Source organism: Colossoma macropomum, unplaced genomic scaffold, assembly GCF_904425465.1.
Source record: "Colossoma macropomum unplaced genomic scaffold, Colossoma_macropomum, whole genome shotgun sequence".
NCBI lineage: Eukaryota > Metazoa > Chordata > Actinopteri > Characiformes > Serrasalmidae > Colossoma > Colossoma macropomum.
The window spans coordinates 17,622,980-17,645,278 of record NW_023494797.1 but is presented as its reverse complement, the minus strand read 5'-3'; the positions used below and the strand labels follow the sequence as shown (position 1 = coordinate 17,645,278).

Sequence of the window (22,299 nt, the reverse complement as noted above, 5' to 3'; positions counted from 1 at the left end):
GATCAAGGCATGTTTTACATGTGTGTTTCTTATGAAATGTAGGTCTACTGCCTGTTAAGTCCCATCACCTTAATCCATCTAATAATTTTCTAATAATAATGATGATAATGCATGACATTTATATAGCGCTTTTCTAGGACCTAAAAGACGCTTACAGATTACAGTTAGTGGCACAAGAAACAAATACATAACAACAACCAGATGATACAGCAGAGACAGAGATACAAAATCACAGCACAGATAACGAACTAACATGAGCTATAATAGGTCAGGATGGAGGAAGACAGCATGCAAGACAGAACAGATGTGTTTTCTCTAATTCAGGATCTGCTTTAACTGCACTTTGAGCCTGTTCAGTAACTTTAAATGCTCTGGATATCAGTGCTAGATTTCAGTGAAAGCTACAATTCAGGATCTGTTTGGCGTCACTGGAAAGGCAACAGTATATGTGCCATGAATGTATCTACTCCCAGATGCTGTTTTCAGTATGTCATCACTGCACAGGCACCTCAGCAGTACTTGGTCTTCATGATCAGCTACAGCAGCCCACAGTAAACACGTTACCCCTGTTCCTGCTGTAACAGCTTACACCAGTGTAAATTCCATGCTGGTCTAGGCTGGCTTTTGGTAGTCTGGTGCTGGTTTAGCTGGCTTAGAAGGTCATGGAAGACCATCATACCAGCATCCAAAACACAACATATTGATGCTGTTGCACAAAACCGTATCTCCATTTTTATTGTATTTTTTTTTACTTTTGTTTGCATACAGCGTGATTCAAAAAGATTCATCTGATATCAAAATGATTGATTTCACTTGTAAATCATTACAGAACAATGCAGTGAACTGTAAATGGTTTAATTGAGCATAAAGTTTATTATGTAATTTTACAAATACTCAATATGAACCTCCTCCAGCTGTACGGACACCATCAACACCATAGTCAGATTCATCCCATACTGGATTGAGCATGTCGGTTGTCGCTGCACTCACGGCTCTTTCAGTGCGATTTCGGAGGTCATGCCGTGTTGTTGGGAGTGGCACATAGAACCCTTAATATACCCCCACAAAAGTCACATGGTGTGAGATCTGGTGATGCTGGTGACCTTTTTCTAGGAACTGTTGGTACCAACAACAAACGCTCTGAGCTGTTGGAGGTTCAGTCAGGAACTCTATGACCCCCTCTTTCAATTGGATTGTGATTGGTTCCTCGGTGCCTCACAGTTGTAAAAATATGGTGCTTTAAAATCGGATGAATCTTTTTGAATCACCGTGTACAGCTACCCTTTGCATTGTGTTAAAATTTCATGATAAACAAAAATGGTTTTGTTCCTCAAGCGACAATACGCTGTTTTTTCTAGCATGTCGATTCTAAATTTCGGAGATCTAGAAAAACTCATTCACGTATTTATCTCCAGCAGGCTAGATTATTGTAACGGCCTCCTTACTGGCCTCCCCAAAAAATCAGTGAGACCGCTGCAGCTCACTCAGAGTGCTGCTGCCAGAGTCCTAACAATAACAAAGAGATATGAATACATCACTGCAGTACTTAGAGCATTACACTGGCTCCCACTCAGTCTCAGAACAGACTTCAAAATACCGCTTCTTGTTTATAAATCATTACATGGACAAGGTCCTACTTACATTACAGATACACTGGTAAAATATAGGCCTATAAGAAACCTCAGATCGGTGGGGTCTGACCATCCGACAGTGCCTAGAACCAGAACCATGGAGAGGCCATTCAGCCATTACACTGCTGTCAGATGGAATAAACATCCTGAAGCTGTGAGATGAGCTCAGACTGTAAGCGCTTTTAAAAATAGACTGAAAAAGTATCTGTTCAACTGTGCTTTTCAAACAGATTAAGCTTGAGTTAGTCCTGCCGAAGGTGAAGACTAAACATGGAGAAGCAGTGTTTAGTTACCATGATGCTCTTAAATGGATTGACAGAGAGTATTAGAAGAGTCCCGAACACAAGACAGTTTTAAATCCAGGCCTTAAACTTTTCCTATTTGAGCAGCTTTCGGCGCAGTTTAAAACACTGAGTTCTACTGCATTTCTATCCTGTAACACACTTTATTGCCCTAATTTAAAATTTTCTTTTTTATTAAGCTTTTAAAATGATCCTAATCTGAGTTCTGCAGTGGGTAGCGCTGTTGCCTCACAGCAGGAAGGGCCTGGGTTCGATTCCCGACCCGGTGACCAGAGTCCTTTCTGTGAGGAATCTGCATGTTCTCCCCCGTGTCTGTGTGGGTTTCCTCCCACAGTCCAAAGACAAGCAGTCAGGCCAGTTGGACACACTAAACTGTCCCTAGGTTGTGACTGTATGTTGTCCTGTGATGGACTGCCGACCTATCCAGGGTGTTTCCCGCCTTCCACCCAAAGACCGCTGGGATAGACTCCAGCTCCCCACACGACCCAGAAGGATAAGCAGCTTAGAAAGTGTGTGTGTGTAGTTTCTAATTTGAATTTTTCTCTCAAATCTATTGTACGAATTATGTTTAAATCATGTTTTTATTTCTCTTTTTTTAACCTAATTTTTTTAATTGACTGTATTTTCTCACTTATAAAGCACTTTGAATGACAGCAGTGTTTGAAAGGTGCTATAGAAATAAACACTGGGACGTCGGTTGATCTTAGTGAGTCTAAAGCAACAAAATACTGACCAAATTTGCGGTGAAGCACCACTAGAACGACAGCCCCCCTTCACTGAGTGTTCTGGGAGGATGAAAGAGAAAGATAAGCTTAGCACATGCAGATCAGACCCTCGTCCACTTGGCCTCATCATTCCCCCTCAGGGAATCGCTGGCTTCATCTTAAGGGCCATTCTATGACTTTATCAGCTCAAGTGAAGTTTATCAGACGAGCCCTGACTGGGGCAACGGCCTGCAGGAAGGTCTACACACAAGTGGTAGTGCTTTGTTACACTCTGCAGTGTTGTTGCATAAACATGATCTGCACTGAAGAGTCATCAGACGAAAACCTGCGACCTCATCATAAAAGTCATCATCGAAGTATGCACAACAACATGTAGATAAACCAAAGGCATTTTGGAAAGAAATACTGCAAGAAAGTAAAACTCTTCAGCCACAATTACTAAAGGAATGTTTTGAGGAGAAAAAAGCAGCATTTGATGAAAAGAACGCCTTGCCAAATGTAAAGTGTTGGGGTGGATCTATTAAGCTTTGCTTTCGTGTGGCAGCCAGTAAAATATAAAACAGTGCATGGGTAGCTGGAAGAATGGATCCTGTTAAATATCAATAAATTCTGGATACAGTCAGTCAAAAAACTGAAGCTGAAAAGAGGCTGGCTTCAACAACAGGACAATGATCCAAAACATACCTTAAAATCCACCATAAACTACTTCAAGAAATGCAAGGAGAAGTTTTTGGAATGGCCCTCACAGTCGTCTGACGTGACAATCATGTAAAACAACTAAACCATACACAGATTTAAATTCAGTAATATTTATTTTCACATATTCCAAAGACAAATCCAGGTACCAGTGATCCAGTGCTCAATATATTTGACCCTTTAATACAGTGATGTTTATATTACTGTGAGTATTACTGTATGAGTATATTAATGTCAGCAGATGAAATATGAATATTGACTAGAAATGGAACCATCACTTTTCTGGACAATTTAAAGTGACATGAAACTCATCCTACTACAGTAAGCAGTGATGCCTTTAGCAAGCAAAGAAGCACCATCAGTTTCTCCATTTTTACCTGCTGAGATATTCAGAGCTGCAATAGTTTGGTTGCACAGAGAACTTAATCATGCATTTTTTTTACTACACATTTATGTTTTCACACTCAGAAATAAAGGTACTAAACTGTCTCTGGGGCAGTTCCCCTCTTGTCACTGGGGTGGAACCCTCAAGGCTCCATCTCAGTACCTTTAGTCAGGGAACATAACTGAACCATAATTCCCTGAAATGATATGTTCTAAGCTGTACTGACTCCACACACCCCGTCTCGTCTCCAGGCTTTTATTTTACTGTTCTGTTTTTAAAACATTCGGTTATGAAAAGATACAAATACGAAACTTTTCACCTAGAAAAACTTATTCAAGGTTCACAATCAGACCTTAAAACCACTGTTGAACCTTTGAGGAAACATTTGCACTGTTTGTACCTCGATGAACGAGAAATGTACCTGAACAGAACCTTTATTTCTGGCAGTGCATGATGTTTTTATCACTGGGTTATATGAGGTCAGCAAGCAAAGCAATACTGTCTGTTTATTTCTTTTAAACACTAGACTGGTTTAAAGGTGGGGGACCTTGGCTTTTTTTAGTTCTTAGTGACAGTGAGGGAGAGTAGAATCACTATCATGTTCACAATAATAATAATCAGGGGAGTCCACTTTCCATAGCCACGCCTCTCCAGGAGAACCACCAGGAGAAGAAGCATCCAGGGAATAAACCAGACGGCGTGAATGTACTCTGCAGTGGTGAGGCAGTAAATCAGGATGATGCTCAGCGAGACAAATATCCATAAAAGTACTTTCCAAGGCCTCTGCGTCTGCAGACGGATGAAGAGAGTTTAGCTTGTTTACACAGAAGGAACTGTTTTCTGTTCTATGTGGCTGGAATACTCACAAGACACAGCCACAGTCGCAGCCACACAGAAGGAGCATCATTCCTGCTACTGTTCAAGTGTTGACCAGGAGATGGTGATGTTTCTCCAGGATACTTGTTGTGAAGATAAAAGGGGAATGAAATGAAGATGTGAATTCAGTTCAATGGTCTAAATAACAAATGACACAGCTGCAAAATACAAATGTAAAAATGTTTAAGGTTTTCCAGTTGAGTTTTACAAAGGCTAATGACACTGTATCTCTGAGTTAATGAGAAAGTGAGCTGGCTAATCAGGCAATTTGCCCACATTTGGCTTGTACTTGAATATTTGCATAGCATGAACCAGAAAAAAAGACAATTATTTATTCATTAAATCAGCTAAAATTTCATGATCATGTCAGGCCTTTGTAGTAGACTGACCTTGGTAGGATTGAAATAGGACACACAGCAATCCCCTGTATATGAATCCACTAATCCCAGATGCTCTTTCACTGCTTTCAGTGCCTGGTCGTTGTGCTGACAGCTCAGCAGCCCTCGGTCTTCATTAAACAGGCAGTCCACAGTGAACACATCGCTCCTGTTTACACTCCGGCTGCTGTTCGGGACGACTGGATCCCGCTCAGTTGTGTGGTGGAGCACCACTAGAACAACACGCTGGGTAGCTGAGATTGCTGGGAGAGAGAGAGAAATAAGAATAACAGAGAGAAATAAATAATCGTTCTGATAAAGTGGACGGCTAGAATATAGTTTATATTTTTACCTTGAATCTTCTGAAGAGCTGCTTCAATGTCAGTTCCAGCTCGAGACACAACTGGGGCAAAAGCAATGATGACATCGCTGTCGTCCACGGAGGTCACTTCACGGAAGTGAGACGGATGCGAGAGATGATGCAGAAAGGCTTTGTGGGAATTCAGCGTTTTCCCGCAGATCACAACAAAGGCTCTGACAGTGTCTGGAAACACTCGATGTCAGAAAAACACAAGAGTTTATCATCATCATTATCATAAACCGCTTAATCCAGATAGGGCCGTGGTACAAGACTTTATAATATATATATAATAGATATTTAAATACAAACAAATAAATAAGCTTTTATTTGCTCTACAAAACCACCAAGGATTAAAGGATCTGTGTGTGTCTGTGTGAACATATTTATATGCTGCAATCTGCTGAGTCACACAGAGCAAACAGTCCAGGTCTAAACATCAGCTGCACAAGATCGACCACACTCAGTGTTAAAAGACTAGAATTTCATTAAAAAATCATTTAATCTACATACCTCGAGTCATTCTGAAGCGGAGTCTAAGCCTGGTTAAGACGACTGCAGTGATTCAGGCAGCACAGAAAACAGATGGAAAACTACTGGATGGACTTTCACTTTCACTTTCACAGCCCTGCTGATGGGCGTTTTGGGAATTCAACAGGGAAAGGAACCCCCACACTTAAAGCTACAGCTACCTACAGAATGCCAGTCTATAGCTTAACCTGTACAACATAATGTTCAACTATTTACATACAATAATGTCAATTATGTACAAACTATGCTTAAAATAACACTAAATGACTACATATGGGGCAGGAGGGCAAATCATGTTTGACTTTTAGTTTTGAATTTTAGTCTTCATCCAGAAGCAATAAACATGTAATATAAGAAGTGTAATGTATAGTTGAACTTAAGGAGGACAAAAATGAATTTTTCACCACTTATTCTTCTTATAGACCATTTATAATAAAAGCATTCATAAGGAAACATCGTGGCATCAGCTTAGTATACAAGGCGGGAAACTTTGTGTTATAAAGACAAATGCACTTTAACTGGACAAAGCAGCACGGGAGAATTACTGCTTAACACTGGCAGACGTGGCCGGTCACTTCTAATCATACAACTCTCCTTCGTGATAGACCCTCAACCCACCTAACTGCCCCACAACCCGACACAGAGTAGCACAACCAACATGTAAACATATTAAACAAGCATCAACAACTTAAACAACAATAAATGTCTCTCCTATGGCCACGCCTCCTGTGCTCCTACAACAGAGCAGCCAGTAGTCAGAGGCCCCATATCTCAGTCAACATAAATGCATGTCCCCAATCCTCTCTTGGGGCCGCGTCCTCTCCATCGGTGCGCTGCAGTGGAGAAACTGAGCACTGCGTCCTCCTCCCCTGGAGAAACTCCTCATGTGCTGCTCATGCTGGAGCACTGACTTTCTGCCTTGGCTACCATGGATTGAATGCTGGTCAGTGTGGTGAGTTGCACATGCTGTCTCAACTCCTCTGGCAGCATGTTAATCCCTCCAGCTGAAGCATGAGAGACGCCAGGCCGCTCCCCACGCATCCCCACTGCCTCTGTCACCGTCCTCCAGCTGGACTTCCAAGCGGGCACTGTTTCTTCGTCCACCATCATTTGCAGGGCTTGGTCTTCTTTGCCATCTGCGTTTGAATTCATATGAGTGCCACTATACTCCTGGCCTCGGGGGTGGTATCTCACTTCTGACACCAGCGCAGCATCGGCAATAAAGAAGATGCAGAGACATTGCACGTTAAAGGTAAATACCCTTTGTGATTGCAACCAGTGATGCCGTCAACAGGCAGAACAGTATTTTTTCAGTTTCTAAGTTTTCAGAACTACAACGATGGATGCACAGATACTTCAATCGTACAATATTTTACAGTTTTTCTTGATTGCTTACAGACCGTTATTCCATGCTGATACACAATTCAGGGCATCTGAAGCTCAGGTGTTTACTTGTGCACGTGTAGCTGAACTCTGAACTCATTTCACTGCATTTCTCTCTTATAATAAACTGCTTACACACTTGGCTGCAGAACACTGAGCACAGTTCTCCGCCTCTAACCACACATTTCATCACTGTCTCCTTTCTCTCATTTCAAAGATGAGGCAGAAAATGCAGGCATTTGGAAATACACTCTTGTATCAAAACATGTAAGGAATATGATGCAAATAGACAGAGACACAACCAATCAGCTTCAAACCAACCAACAACAGAATAAAAACAGCAGCTACTGCAGGTACTGGACTACTGGAATATTGTAGAATATGAAGTAACTGTGAATTAATCTTTTCGTAGGAAAATCACATTTTTAAAAGTAGTTTTCTGCTGAGGTTGTGTTTACTTTTACTTCTTTTCTCTTCAAAAATCCACACTAAGAAAAAAACAATAAAAAATGCTGCTGGAAATTTTTGGGAAACGCGAATGGGACTTCGCAAATCCCCTTCAGCCCCAGGCCTCAGACATAATATTAAAGGTTTAATACTGAATGAACACTGACAACAATAACTGTTTTAACTAAGTTCTCAAAAAGTATCAAAAAGGAAAAAAGTTCACACAGACTATGGCCTATTGCTTTTCCTATGTTATCCCTTTGTGAGAGAAATTAATATTCCCTTTTAGCCAAACCCTAACCTATCTGATTATTGATTACATGCCTAATCAGTCTGATTATTGATTAAGGGTGTATGTATTCACAGTTTCCCATCAGACTCCTGTATTTAAGGCTACGCCTACCTACAGAACGCAGCCTACACCATCACCCATACAACATAATGTTAAACTATGTACATACATTAATGAGTCATCCAAGAGCCCTAATGTATGCATAGTTTACTGTAAGGAGAACTCAAACTACACAGCATCTGCCTCTTTAACTGTTCATATAAAAATACTGAAATACAAACAGGTTTATTTGCAGTAATGTTTATTTTCATATATTTCAACACAAATCCAGGTACAACTGATCCAGCACACAGTCTAATTTACCTTTTATCTTCATACAGCAACTGCTTATATATATTAATTGTTGTGTTAGCATGTTGATGTCAGTGAATGGATATTGATTATTAGTCATGCATTGTTTTTCTTTGCTACACATTTATGTTTTCGTGATGTTTTCAGTCTCGGGGTTATATGGGGTCATCAGTAAGCAAAGCAAGAGTGTTATTTTCTCTCTTTTTAGACAACAGACTGGTTAAGAGGTGGGGGGGTCGTGGTGGTTCCTAGGTTCTTAGTGACAGTGAGGGAGAGTAGAATCACTGCCATGTTCACAATAACAATAATCAGGGGAGTCCACTTTCCATAGCCACGCCTCTCTAGGAGAATCACCAGGAGAAGAAGCATCCAGGGAATAAACCAGACGGCGTGAATGTACTTCGGAGTGGTGAGGCAGTAAATCAGGATGATGCTCAGCAAGGCAGATGTCCAGAAGAGTAGCTGCCAAGCCCACTGCTTCTGCAGAAGGACAAAGAGAGTTTAGCTTATTTAGACAGAACATATTTTTAGAAGCTAGTGACACTGTTTCTCTGAGTCAGTGAGGCAGTAATCACCACTTTTGGCTTTAACTTTAATATTTACACACAATGAAGAAATTGTTTATCACTAATTTTTTATTTTATCAGATAAAATTTCATGATCATGTCAGGCCTTTGTAGTTGACTGACCTTGGGAGGACGTCCATCCTCCAGTCCCAGATACTCTTTCACTGCTTTCAGTGCCTGGTCGTTGTGCTGACAGCTCAGCAGCCCTCGGTCTTCATTAAACAGGCAGTCCACAGTGAACACATCGCTCCTGTTAACACTCCGGCTGCTGTTCGGGATGACTGGATCCCGCTCAGTTGTGTGGTGGAGCACCACTAGAACAACACGCTGGGTAGCTGACATTGCTGGGAGAGAGAGAAATAAGAATAACAGAGAGAAATAAATAATCGTTCTGATAAAGTGGACGGCTAGAATATAGTTTATATTTTTACCTTGAATCTTCTGAAGAGCTGCTTCAATGTCAGTTCCAGCTCGAGACACAACTGGGGCAAAAGCAATGATGACATCACTGTCATTCACAGAGGTCACTTTACGGAAGTTGGGTGAAAGTGTGAGATGATCCAGAAAGGGCTTGTGGGAATTCAGTGTTTTCCCACAGATCACAACAAAGGCTCTGACAGTGTCTGGAAACAATACAAAACAATTTATTGTAGGTGTAGATATATATATATATATATATATATATATATATATATATATATATATATATATATATGAGAGAGAGAGAGACACAGAGAGAGAGAGAGAGAGAAAGAGAGGGAGAGACACAGAGAGAGAGAGAGAGTGAGAGAGAACTTGTGCGGTAAAATTATCCCCAAAATCTATATTACAGTATGTTCTCTGTAGACGATGTGAAAACTAAACATGTCATTTGATCAGGGGCACCCAAACTATTACATGTGACTGTATCTCTTTAATGGTGTCATTAGTACAGTACATTACACATCACCAGGAATACATATTTATAGGTTATGAATTAATTAGTAATTAAGTTCAATACAAAGCAACTGTATTATTTTGTGAAGGATTAAAGGATCCGTGTGTGTCTGTGTGAACATATTTATATGCTGCAATCTGCTGAGTCACACAGAGCAAACAGAGTCTAAACATCAACTGCACAATAACAGCCAGAATTCAATTTTAGTTAACTCTACATTTTTATAGTGTTTAATTTCATTAAAAATAAAAATAATTGAGTCTTCATACCTCGAGTCATTCTGAAGCGATGTCCAAGCCCAGTCCAAGACGACTGCAGTGATTCAGGCAGCACAGAAAATGAATGGAGAACTACTGGATGATCATTCACTTTCACTTTCACAGCCCTGCTGATGGGCATTTTGGGAATTAAAAAAAAAAAACCTTTGCGTTTACCTTTACAGCATTAAGCAGACGCTCTTATCCAGAGTGAGACACAAATGCGCTTTGTTGTCACTCAGAGAATGTGTTGTGATTTTGTAACCAAAGACTTTATCTATGAGATCTGTATCCAGAAATTCCACTCATGATATGTGGAATTAATATAGCCAGTCACACCACTTACATCTTCATGGTACCTGTATTAGGTGATGTATATGTTACTCATATAATTTAGGGTGGACTATCACTGTTCTTTGGGTGCAAAGAAGGTAACAAATCACCTGCTCCTCCCATTTTGCCCAGATCTTATTTCATGTTTTCTGTTTTTCTGAGGCCCAGAGAGCCAACAGCAGTTACAGTGAATCATTGTTGAGGAGTCTTAAGGGTTCAGACTGGCTCCTTCTCAAAGTGACCAGGTGTAAGAAGACTATTTGACCATATATGGGCGTATTTCCTTGTCATTAATTATGCATGTATGTTAACATTTTCATGTTTATTCACATCACATTTAGGTGTAACCAATGAGGTGTAACTTCTTTGTTCTCTGTTAACCAATGAAAAGTAACAACAGCCCTACTTGGGGAATATTTAACCTTTGTAACTATGGTCTGTCTTTGGAAGATCTCTGGGTATTCGTCAGGAGCTCCTCCCTCTTTTACTCCATCTTCTGTCAGATTTTCTTAGCTTTCTCCAGTTGCTGCACAGGGTCGCTTTCAGTCAAGGGGCATGTAAGGAGGATCTTGCTGGAGGAGAGAGGACACAGAGGGTTTCCAGTTCCACCCAATTCTCAGCCTCTTTGAGGTTCCCAAACAATGGATCTGCATTCAGGAACTCAAAGTCCAGTTTTCGGTGAGTGATCATTCATCTGATTTCCAAAAGTGTTTGTCTGTTGTAAACGAAAGTGCTGGCAACATTTGGTGCAAAAGTTGTTACAAATAAAAATAAAATTAACAAAAAACAAACAGAAGTGAAGGGAGCTCGCAACACGGCATCCATACTCGGCACCATCTTGGAAGGTGGCTTTCCAAATTTAGGGTGGACTATCAAGTCAAGTCAAGTCAGTCAGGCTTATTGTCATTTCAGCTGTATACAAGTACAGAGTGAAATGAAACAACATTCCTCCAGGACCAACACAGGAACACAAGTGCGAGACAATACAATGAACACAGTGCAGACAATACAGTACAATAAATAAATATGAAAGACTTACAATAAATACAAAACAGAACACAGGCAGTACACGGTACTGAGAGTATGTGGAATCACTGTTCTTTGGGTGCAGTGAAGGTAACAAATCACCTGCTCCTGCACCTGCTTATTTCATGTTTTCTTTTTTCTGAGGCCCAGCTAGCGGACAGCAGTTACAGTGAATCATTGTTCAGGGGTTTTAAGGGTTCAGACTGGCTCCTTCTCGAAGTGACCAGGTGTAAGAAGGCTATTTGACCATATATGGGCGTATTTCCTTATCATTAATTATGCATGCATGTTATTATCATGTTTATTCACATCACAATTAAGTGTAACCAATGAAGTGTAGCTTCTTTGTTCTCTGTTAACCAATGAAAAGTAACAACACCCTACTTGGGGAATATTTAACCTTTGTAACTATGGTCTGTCTTTGGAGATCTCTGGGTATTCACCAGGAGATTCTCCCTGGCTGAGAGTTGTCAATAAGTATATTACTTTTGAGCATTAATTGTGACTGAGATTTTACTGTTTTCTGATTTATTCAGAAGTTTCTTCCACAATATTCTACCCTTGAGCTCAAATACTTCCAGAAACAAAAGCCAGTGCAGATACCTAGAAAGAAATATACAGAGTGAAACACAGTATAAGTGCAATAAGTACTTAGACTAGTGCTTGTTTAAGTGCTTCAGAAAGAGGTGGTCTTCAGTCTGCGTTTGATGACCACTAGAGAGTCTGCTTTCCAGACAGCCAGTGGAAGTTCATTCTCCCACCAGGGTGCCAAGACAGAGGAGAGTCTTGATGCTTGTCTTCCATGCATCTTGAGGGATGGCAGGTCAAGCTGAGCCGTACTTGAAGCTCGAGCAGCTTGAGGTACAGATTGTGTTTTGACCATTGCCATCAGGGAGGGAGGGGCTGGTCCATTTTTGGGAAGCCAGTGAAGGGAGCGCAGGGAGCGCAGCAGTGGAGTGACTTGACTGAACTCAGGAAGATTGAAGACGAGCCGAGCTGCTGCATTCTGGATCAGTTGCAGGGGCCAGATTGGCCATGTAGGAAGCCCAGCCAGGAGCAAGTTGCAGTAGTCAAGCCTTGAGATGACAGTAGGCTGAACGAGCACCTGGCTGACCTCCCTGGAGAGAAAGAGTCAAATCCTCCAGATATTGTAGAGGAGAAACCAAGTCTGATTCGCGGTATGAGCTCAGAAAGATAACTGGACATCCAGAATGACACCAAGACTTTCTGCATCTTCAGACGGGACAATTAAGGAGTTCTTGAAAGAGATGGCAGGATCACGGTGAGGACCCATATTTTCAGGGATTTCCACATCTAACCACAAATTTCATCACTGTCTCCTTTCTCTCATTTCAAAGATGATGGTCAGAAAATGCAGGCATTCGAAAATACACTCTTGTATCGAAACATGTAATGAATATGATGCAAATAGACAGAGACACACATGAATGCTTGTATGCATGTTCTACTTTATGCAGTAAAGCCATACATTAATGTTCTGCATAAACTGGCTGCACCTGCCAGCAGTCAACCAATCAGCTTCAAACCAACCAACAACAGAATAAAAACAGCAGCTACTGCAGGTACTGGACTACTGGAATATTTTAAAAATATGAAGTAACTGTGAATTATTCTTTTCACAGGAAAATCACATTTTTAAAAGTAGTTTTCTGCTGAGGTTGTGTTTACTTTTACTTCTTTTCTCTTCAAAAATCCACAGTAATAAACAAATAATGATGAAAAATCCTGCTGGAAATTTTTGGGAAACGTGAATGGGACTTGTCGGGACCAAGAGCTATCCCCTTCAGCCCCAGGCCTCGGACATAATATTAAAGGTTTAATACTGACACCAATAACTGTTTTAACTCTAAGTTCTCAAGAAGTATCAAAAAGGAAAAAAGAGTTTAGATGCCGAGAGGGAAGCAGCTTCTTCTTTATTTGAGCGTCGAATGGCCAGACTGCGAAATACAGTGTCCGAACTGTGCTTTTTATACCCTTTATCTGGGGTGCTACGATGTCCCCCCACCCTTCTTATCAATCTTGATGTTCCATTTAGTCTCCATTAGATAAAAACCCCTTCATTACTTACTTATTTCCAAATGTATACAACACTCCTTTTTAAAAAGCCGGTTCGCACCACTCCATCCCGTCCTACCCCACCCTTGATTAAGGGTGTATGTATTCACAGTTTCCCATCAGACTCCTGTATTTAAGGCTACGCCTACCTACAGAATGCAGCCTACACCATCACCCATACAACATAATGTTAAACTATGTACATACATTTATGAGTCATCCAAGAGCCCTAATGTATGCATAGTTTACTGTAAGGAGAACTCAGACTACACAGCATCTGCCTCTTTAACTGTTCATATAAAAATACTGAACAACAGACAGGTTTATTTACAGTAATGTTTATTTTCATATATTTCAACACAAATCCAGGTACAACTGATCCAGCACACAGTCTAATTTACCTTTTATCTTCATACAGCAACTGCTTATATATATTAATTGTTGTGTTAGCATGTTGATGTCAGTGAATGGATATTGATTATTAATCATGCATTGTTTTTCTTTGCTACACATTTATGTTTTCATGATGTTTTCAGTCTCGGGGTTATATGGGGTCATCAGTAAGCAAAGCAAGAGTGTTATTTTCTCTCTTTTTAGAAAACAGACTGGTTAAGAGGTGGGGGATAGTGGTGGTTCCTAGGTTCTTAGTGACAGTGAGGGAGAGTAGAATCACTGCCATGTTCACAATAACAATAATCAGAGGAGTCCACTTTCCATAGCCACGCCTCTCTAGGAGAATCACCAGGAGAAGAAGCATCCAGGGAATAAACCAGACGGCGTGAATGTACTTCGGAGTGGTGAGGCAGTAAATCAGGATGATGCTCAGCAAGGCAGATGTCCAGAAAAGTAGCTGCCAAGCCCACTGCTTCTGCAGAAGGACAAAGAGAGTTTAACTTATTTAGACAGAACATATTTTTAGAAGCTAATGACACTGTTTCTCTGAGTCAGCGAGGCAGTAATCACCACTTTTTGCTTCCACTTTAATATTTACACACAATGAACCAAAAAAAAGACAATGAAATTGTTTATCACTATAATTTATTTTATCAGATAAAATTTCATGATCATGTCAGGCCTTTGTAGTTGACTGACCTTGGGAGGACGTCCATCCTCCAGTCCCAGATGCTCTTTCACTGCTTTCAGTGCCTGGTCGTTGTGCTGACAGCTCAGCAGCCCTCGGTCTTCATTAAACAGGCAGTCCACAGTGAACACATCACTCCTGTTAACACTCCGGCTGCTGTTCGGGACGACTGAATCCCGCTCAGTTGTGTGGTGGAGCACCACTAGAACAACACGCTGGGTAGCTGAGATTGCTGGGAGAGAGAGAAATAAGAATAACAGAGAGAAATAAATAATCGTTCTGATAAAGTGGACGGCTAGAATATAGTTTATATTTTACCTTGAATCTTCTGAAGAGCTGCTTCAATGTCAGTTCCAGCTCGAGACACAACTGGGGCAAAAGCAATGATGACATCACTGTCATTCACAGAGGTCACTTCACGGAAGTTGGGTGAAAGTGTGAGATGATGCAGAAAGGCTTTGTGGGAATTCAGCGTTTTCCCACAGATCACAACAAAGGCTCTGACAGTGTCTGGAAACAATACAAAACAATTTATTATAGGTGTATATATATATATATATATATATATATATATATATATATATATATATATATATATATATATATATTATGGCAAGCCAAATAGGAAATATTTAATGAACATTGATATATATATATATATAATGAACTTTGATGTATATGGAATGAACATTGATATATATTGAATGAAAGTCGCTGTTGAAGGGTTGAGGATGGCCAAGAGAAACTGTACATCAATAAATGGGCATTAACAAACTCCAGGTGGAGCTTAAAGGAAGGGAATTCTGATAAAGTGACCTGTATCTATACACATTGATCCCGTGGACAGAGTGACCTGAGAGTGGCGGATATATGATGTGAAGAAACAGATGGGTGGAGTTTCAATATATACATAATTTGACATGGTGCAGAAGAAGAGTCAGATGAGGCCATAACTTCTGTTTGAAAAATGCTCTTTAATTGAGAGCCAGGGGAAACAATGCCACTTGAAAAGCAACTGAAAATTGAGGTAGGTCACTCCTAGCCCTACTCTTTCTTCTGATGGTCACCAAACACAAACACACTCTCCCTAACTCTGAGCTGGACACAAAATAACAGAGTAAACACATACACACACTGTAACTGAGGAACAACAACATAGCAACATTAAATAACAATGTAAACAGTCTGTTTGGGGTGTACACACAACCCCAAAAGTCCCTCTCTGTCTAAACAAAACATTTTATGAATTATATTATTAATTTTTTTCATCTCAATGTTTGATCCATATATATCAATGTTCATTCAATATATAACAAAGTTCATTGTATATATATATATATATATATCAAAGTTCATTCCATATATATCAATGTTCAATCAATATATATCAAAGTTCATTCCATATATATTAATGTTCATTCTATATATATCAAAGTTCATTCAATATATATCAAAGTTCATTCCATATATATCAAAGTTCATTCCATATATATCAATGTTCATTCAATATATAACAAAGTTCATTGTATATATATATCAAAGTTCATTCCATATATATCAATGTTCATTCTATATATATCAAAGTTCATTGTATATATATCAAAGTTCATTCCATATATATCAATGTTCATTCTATATATATCAAAGTTCATTGTATATATATCAAAGTTCATTCCATATATATCAATGCTCATTCCATATATATCAATGTTCATTCAATATATAACAAAGTTCATTGTATATATATATATCAAAGTTCATTCCATATATATCAGTGTTCATTCCATATATATCAAAGTTCATTCTATATATATCAAAGTTCATTGTATATATATCAAAGTTCATTGTATATATATATCAAAGTTCATTCCATATATATCAATGTTCGTTCCATATATATCAATCTTTGTTCTACTGAGATATATGGAATGAACATTTATATATATTGAATGAACCTTGATGTACATGGATCGAACATTGAGATGAAAAAATGAATAATATAATTCATAAAATGTTTTGTTTAGACAGAGAGGGACTTTTGGGGTTGTGTGTGTTGTAGCCTTGCACAAACAGACTGTTTACATTGTTATTTAATGTTGCTATGTTGTTGTTCCTCAGTTACAGTGTGTGTATGTGTTTACTCTGTTATTTTGTGTCCAGCTCAGAGTTAGGGAGAGTGTGTTTGTGTTTGGTGACCATCAGAAGAAAGAGTAGGGCTAGGAGTGACCTACCTCAATTTTCAGTTGCTTTTCAAGTGGCATTGTTTCCCCTGGCTCTCAATTAAAGAGCATTTTTCAAACAGAAGTTATGGCCTCATCTGACTCTTCTTCTGCACCATGTCAAATTATGTATATATTGAAACTCCACCCATCTGTGTCTTCACATCATATATCCACCACTCTCAGGTCACTCTGTCCACGGGATCACTGTGTATAGATACTGGTCACTTTATCAGAATTCCCTTCCTTTAAGCTCCACCTGGAGTTTGTTAATGCCCATTTATTGATGTACAGTTCCTCTTGGCCATCCTCAACCCTTCAACAGTGACTTTCATTCAATATATATCAAAGTTCATTCCCCAATGTTCATTAAATATTTCCTGTTTGGCTTGCCATAATATATATATATATATATATATAAAAGAGAGAGAGAGAGAGAGAGAGACACAGAGAGAGAGAGAGAGAGAACTCGTGCGGTAAAATTAGCCCCAAAATCTATATTACAGTATGTTCTCTGTAGACGATGTGAAAACTGAGTTTCACTTATAAAATCAAATAAACATGTCATTTGATCAGGGGCACCCAAACTATTACATGTGACTGTATCTCTTTAATGGTTTCGTTAGTACAGTACATTACACATCACTAGAAATTAAAGGATTAAAGGATCCATGTGTGTCTGTGTGAACGTATTTATATGCTGCAATCTGCTGAGTCACACAGAGCAAACAGAGTCTAAACATCAACTGCACAAAAACAGCCAGAATTCAATTTTAGTTAACTCTACATTTTTATAGTGTTTAATTTCATTAAAAATAAAAATAATTGAGTCTTCATACCTCGAGTCATTCTGAAGTGATGTCCAAGCCCAGTCCAAGACGACTGCAGTGATTCAGGCAGCACAGAAAATGAATGGAAAACTACTGGATGATCGTTCACTTTCACTTTCACAGCCCTGCTGATGGGCATTTTGGGAATTAAAAAAAAAAAACCTTTGCGTTTACCTTTACAGCATTAAGCAGACGCTCTTATCCAGAGTAAGACACAAACATGCTTTGTTGTCACTCAGAGAATGTGTTGTGGTTTTGTAACCAAAGACTTTATCTATGAGAGCTGTATCCAGAAATTCCACTCATGATATGTGGAATTAATATAGCCAGTCACACCACTTACATCTTCATGGTACCTGCATTAGGTGATGTATATGTTACTCATATAATTTAGGGTGGACTATCACTGTTCTTTGGGTGCAAAGAAGGTAACAAATCACCTGCTCCTCCCATTTTGCCCAAATCTTATTTCATGTTTTCTGTTTTTCTGAGGCCCAGTGAGCCAACAGCAGTTACAGTGAATCATTGTTCAGGAGTCTTAAGGGTTCAGACTGGCTCCTTCTCAAAGTGACCAGGTGTAAGAAGACTGTTTGACCATATATGGACGTATTTCCTTATCATTAATTATGCATGTATGTTAACATTTTCATGTTTATTCACATCACATTTAGGTGTAACCAATGAAGTGTAACTTCTTTGTTCTCTGTTAACCAATGAAAGTAACAACACCCTACTTGGAGGGAGGAGAGAGGACACAGAGGGTTTACTCCAGATGAGAGAGGAGACAGGACAGTATCTGTAGCTGTATCCAGGGAGAGAGAAGAAAATGAGTCAGGGTGGGGAGGGGTAGGTAGGATAGTTGAAGCAAGAGACCAGGGAGTGCTGGTTACACGGACTGAAGGAGGAACATGAGGGGTTACGAGGACAGGAAGAGCAGTCTGAAAGAAAGAAAGTGATGATCTGAGCAGCAAAAGGGGGTTACTGTGATATCCGTCACAGGGGTAGGTCTGCTGAATATCAGGTCCAGAGCTTCGCCTGCTCTGTGAGGAAACTGGTTGAAGATGAGGTCAAAGGATGATGGCAGTGGTAAAACGCAGGATGACTGCAGCTTGTCTGATGGATGGCTGAAGTCACCAAGGAGAATGAGTGGGTTCCATCGATGGGGAAGAGACTCATCTCTCATCTCTGAAGTTGCCTGGAGGACAAAGAGGGTGATGAATGACAATGATATGAGGTTAAATGGGGACAGATACAGTAACAGTACGGTACTCAACAGAGGAAACTGAAAGATGAGATAATGAAAGTGGAGTAAAATGCCAGTTTCTAGGCAAAAGCAAACCTGTGCCACCACTCCTGCCAGTCTATCTTGGAGAAAGGAAGAGGTTAAAGGCAGAGGATAGGGCTGTTGGAGTTGCTGATTTCTGAGAGGTGATCCAAATCTCTGTCAAAGTCAGGAAGTGCAGCAAATGGAGGAGTGCTAAGGAAGAGATGAAGCCTTCTGGACTGCAGATTAGCGACTCCACAGCCCCCTGGAAAACTTAAAGCTACAGTAACCTACAGAACGCCTCCAGCCTACACCATCACCCATACACCATAATGTTCAATTATTTACATACATTAATGTCAATTATGTATAAAATATACATAATATAAAATATCTACAGATGGGGCAGAAGAGCAAAACGTGTTTGACTATGTTTGCCAACATGTAATTTAATTAGTCATCCAGAGACAATAGACATGTAATGTAAGAAGTGTACTGTATAGTTGACCTTAAAGAGAAAAGGCAATACAAAAACACATTTCTCCTCACTTTGACAGTTCTTTGCAACAGCATTCAACAAGCCCACCGCTGGTCAGTGATGGGTCAGCTTCTTTATAGTTTGTATCCTGGGAGCAGGTGTCTGTGGGAGCAGACAGCTAAAAACTTTGAAATTCTAATTTTGGACTATGTGAGCTGGTTAACTTCCCTGTGAGGTGTCTTTGTATATTCCTGCCCCAAGAATGCAAATTGGCTTGACTGTAAAAATGCACTGCTACAGGCTTTTTAGTAGTAATACTGAACCTACAAGTGTGGGGTTTCGGGGGTCTCATGTACTGACAACTGTGTCCCCCTCACTTTTATAGTGGCTGTTTTGTTCTGGGAATTATTTACCAAAATTTGCAGAGGATTAAGCGTGCAGCCTGGCAGTCCTAGGCTTGCTAATCTATTTAAAAAAAACTATTTTAAAATATTAAGCAACCATCCATTCATCTTTTGGCATAAAAATAACATTTTTAAAGTTAGCTTGCTGCTGAGGCTGTGTTTACTTACTTTTTTAACTTCAAAAATCCACAATAAAAACAAAAACATAATGTTAAATTATATACATATATTTACATATGAAAATATTTGTAATGCATAGTTTATTGTAGGGAGAACTCAAACTCAAACCACACAGTATCTACCAGCCTTCTTTAACATAAAACAACCAAATAAAACACAGATTTAAATGCAGTTTATTTCACATATTTCAATACAAATCCAGGTACCACTGATCCAGCACACAGTCTAGTTTACCTTCCATCTTCATACAGTAACTGCTTATATATTAATTGGTGCATTAGCATGTTAATGTCAGTGAATGGATATTGATTATTAATCATGCATTGTTTTTCTTTACTACACATTTATATTTTCATGACGTTTTCAGTTGCAGGGTTATGTGAGGTCTTCAGCAAACAAAGCAATACTGTCAGTTTATCTCTTTTAAACTCTAGACTGGTTTAAAGTGGGGGATCCTGGCTTTTTTGGTTATTAGTGACAGTGAGGGAGAGTAGAATCACTATCAGGGGAGTCCACTTTCCATAGCCATGCATCTCTAGGAGAATCACCAGGAGAAGAAGCATCCAGGGAATAAACCAGATGGCATGTACTTTGGAGTGATGAAGTAAATCAGGATGATGCTCAGCAAGACAGATGTCATGACAAGTAGCTGCCAAGCCCACTGCGTCTGCAGAAGGACGAAGAAAGTTTAGCTTATCTAGACAGAAGGAATTTTTAAAAGCTAATGACACTGTTTCTCTGAGTCAGTGAGGCAGTAATCACCACTTTTGGCTTCTACTTCAATATTTAGACACAATTGTTTATCACTATTTTTTTATTTTATCAGATAAAATTTCATGATCATGTCAGGCCTTTGTAGTTGACTGACCTCGGGAGGATGTCCATCCTCTAGTCCCAGATGCTCTTTCACTGCTTTCAGTGCCTGGTCGTTGTGCTGACAGCTCAGCAGCCCTCGGTCTTCATTAAACAGGCAGTCCACAGTGAACACATCACTCCTGTTAACACTCCGGCTGCTGTTCGGGACGACTGGATACTGCTGAGTTGTGTGGTGGAGCACCACTAGAACAACAGGCTGGGTAGCTGAGATCGCTGGGAGAGAGAGAAATAAGAATAACAGAGAGAAATAAATAATCGTTCTGATAAAGTGGACGGCTAGAATATAGTTTATATTTTTACCTTGAATCTTCTGAAGAGCTGCTTCAATGTCAGTTCCAGCTCGAGACACAACTGGGGCAAAGGCAATAATGACATCACTGTTGTCCACAGAGGTCACTTCACGGAAGTTGGGTGAAAGTGTGAGATGATCCAGAAAGGGCTTGTGGGAATTCAGTGTTTTCCCGCAGATCACAACAAAGGCTCTGACAGTGTCTGGAAGCAATAGATATTAGATTTTATATTTATATATCATTGCTGTCCAAAGAAAACCAAGTATCTCAATTTTTGTCGATTTTTGTTTTTCTACATCCTTTCAACACACCAGCTGTCCTTTATGTTGTGTGAAAATTTCATGGTGAATGGACCAATAGAAATGCTCCAAAATCACTTGGAATAAAATCTCTTTGCATTAACTTACACTGCAGGGTAAGAGAGTTTTTACCTTCTCCTGTAAAGTTACTATTTTGGAGATACATGTTTTTCTTTGAACAGCAATGAAGTTGTGTGCAAACGTTATGCTGCATTTTATTATGTTTACAAATGTTTACAAATAAACATGCACTAAAATTTGCAACAAAAAAAAAAAACACTTAAGTGGGTTCTCTATAGAAGTACAGTATATTACACGTCACCGGAAATACATATTTATAGGTTCAGAATTAATTATCAATTAAGTTAAATACAAAGCAACTGTATTATTGTGTGAAGGATTAAAGGAGCTCTGTCTGTGCTGCAATCTGCTGAGTCACACAGAGCAAACAGTCCGAGCCTAAACATCAACTGAACAATAACAGCCAGATTCAGTGTTAAAAGACTAGAATTTCATTTAAAAAAATAATAATTGAGTCTTCGTACCTCGAGTCATTCTGAAGTGATGTCCAAGCCCAGTTAAGACGACTGCAGTGATTCATGCAGGACAGGAAATGAATGGAAAACTACAGGATGGACTTTCACTTTCACAGCCCAGCTGATGGGCGATTCGGGAATAAAAAAATGACAAAAAAAAAAAAAACACTCACATTTACAGCATTAAGTGTTGTGGGATGGCAGAGAGGCAGACTTAAGTGCAGAGAGGAAAACCCGTGAGAAAGGCTCTTAACTGAAGTAAATGAGGTGATGGGAAGAGAAGAGGGTGGTGG

At 39.6% G+C, this 22,299-nt stretch overlaps 3 protein-coding genes across 5 annotated transcripts; all 3 read right to left on the bottom strand.

The window, feature by feature from the left end:
- Positions 1–4,097: 4,097 nt before the first annotated feature.
- Positions 4,098–6,006, bottom strand: LOC118817420. 2 transcript variants are annotated; one of them, XM_036584102.1, is made up of 5 exons: positions 5,864–6,006; positions 5,345–5,536; positions 5,005–5,255; positions 4,606–4,698; positions 4,098–4,528 (listed from the first exon to the last, which is right to left on the bottom strand). In XM_036584102.1, the coding sequence occupies exons 1-5, from the start codon at positions 5,871–5,873 to the stop codon at positions 4,298–4,300; spliced, it is 777 nt and encodes a 258-aa protein (XP_036439995.1). In that variant the 5' UTR covers positions 5,874–6,006; the 3' UTR covers positions 4,098–4,297. The 2 variants fall into 2 exon arrangements, with proteins under 2 accessions (XP_036439995.1, XP_036439994.1); XM_036584101.1 differs by having other exon boundaries at positions 5,345–5,545; positions 5,864–6,003.
- A 757-nt stretch (positions 6,007–6,763) lies between these two features.
- LOC118817329 lies at positions 6,764–17,740 on the bottom strand. Its single transcript, XM_036583896.1, has 5 exons — positions 17,689–17,740; positions 9,352–9,543; positions 9,044–9,264; positions 8,690–8,834; positions 6,764–7,077 (listed from the first exon to the last, which is right to left on the bottom strand). Exons 1-5 carry the CDS (start codon positions 17,696–17,698, stop codon positions 6,764–6,766), a joined length of 882 nt encoding a protein of 293 aa, XP_036439789.1. The 5' UTR covers positions 17,699–17,740.
- A 2,472-nt stretch (positions 17,741–20,212) lies between these two features.
- LOC118817462 lies at positions 20,213–22,163 on the bottom strand. 2 transcript variants are annotated; one of them, XM_036584165.1, is made up of 4 exons: positions 22,016–22,163; positions 21,182–21,373; positions 20,874–21,094; positions 20,213–20,672 (listed from the first exon to the last, which is right to left on the bottom strand). In XM_036584165.1, the coding sequence occupies exons 1-4, from the start codon at positions 22,023–22,025 to the stop codon at positions 20,550–20,552; spliced, it is 546 nt and encodes a 181-aa protein (XP_036440058.1). In that variant the 5' UTR covers positions 22,026–22,163; the 3' UTR covers positions 20,213–20,549. The 2 variants fall into 2 exon arrangements, with proteins under 2 accessions (XP_036440058.1, XP_036440057.1); XM_036584164.1 differs by having other exon boundaries at positions 20,874–21,373.
- Positions 22,164–22,299: the final 136 nt, after the last annotated feature.

Coding starts and splice junctions, on each gene's coding strand:
- LOC118817420 (XM_036584101.1), bottom strand. Junction 5,256..5,344: donor AGCTCTTCAGAAGATTCAAG/GTAAAAATATAA, acceptor TCTCTCTCCCAG/CAATCTCAGCTACCCAGCGT. Junction 4,529..4,605: donor TGCGACTGTGGCTGTGTCTT/GTGAGTATTCCA, acceptor ATCCGTCTGCAG/ACGCAGAGGCCTTGGAAAGT.
- LOC118817329 (XM_036583896.1), bottom strand. Junction 9,265..9,351: donor AGCTCTTCAGAAGATTCAAG/GTAAAAATATAA, acceptor TCTCTCTCCCAG/CAATGTCAGCTACCCAGCGT. Junction 8,835..9,043: donor AGGATGGACGTCCTCCCAAG/GTCAGTCAACTA, acceptor GTCCTTCTGCAG/AAGCAGTGGGCTTGGCAGCT.
- LOC118817462 (XM_036584164.1), bottom strand. Junction 20,673..20,873: donor AGGATGGACATCCTCCCGAG/GTCAGTCAACTA, acceptor GTCCTTCTGCAG/ACGCAGTGGGCTTGGCAGCT.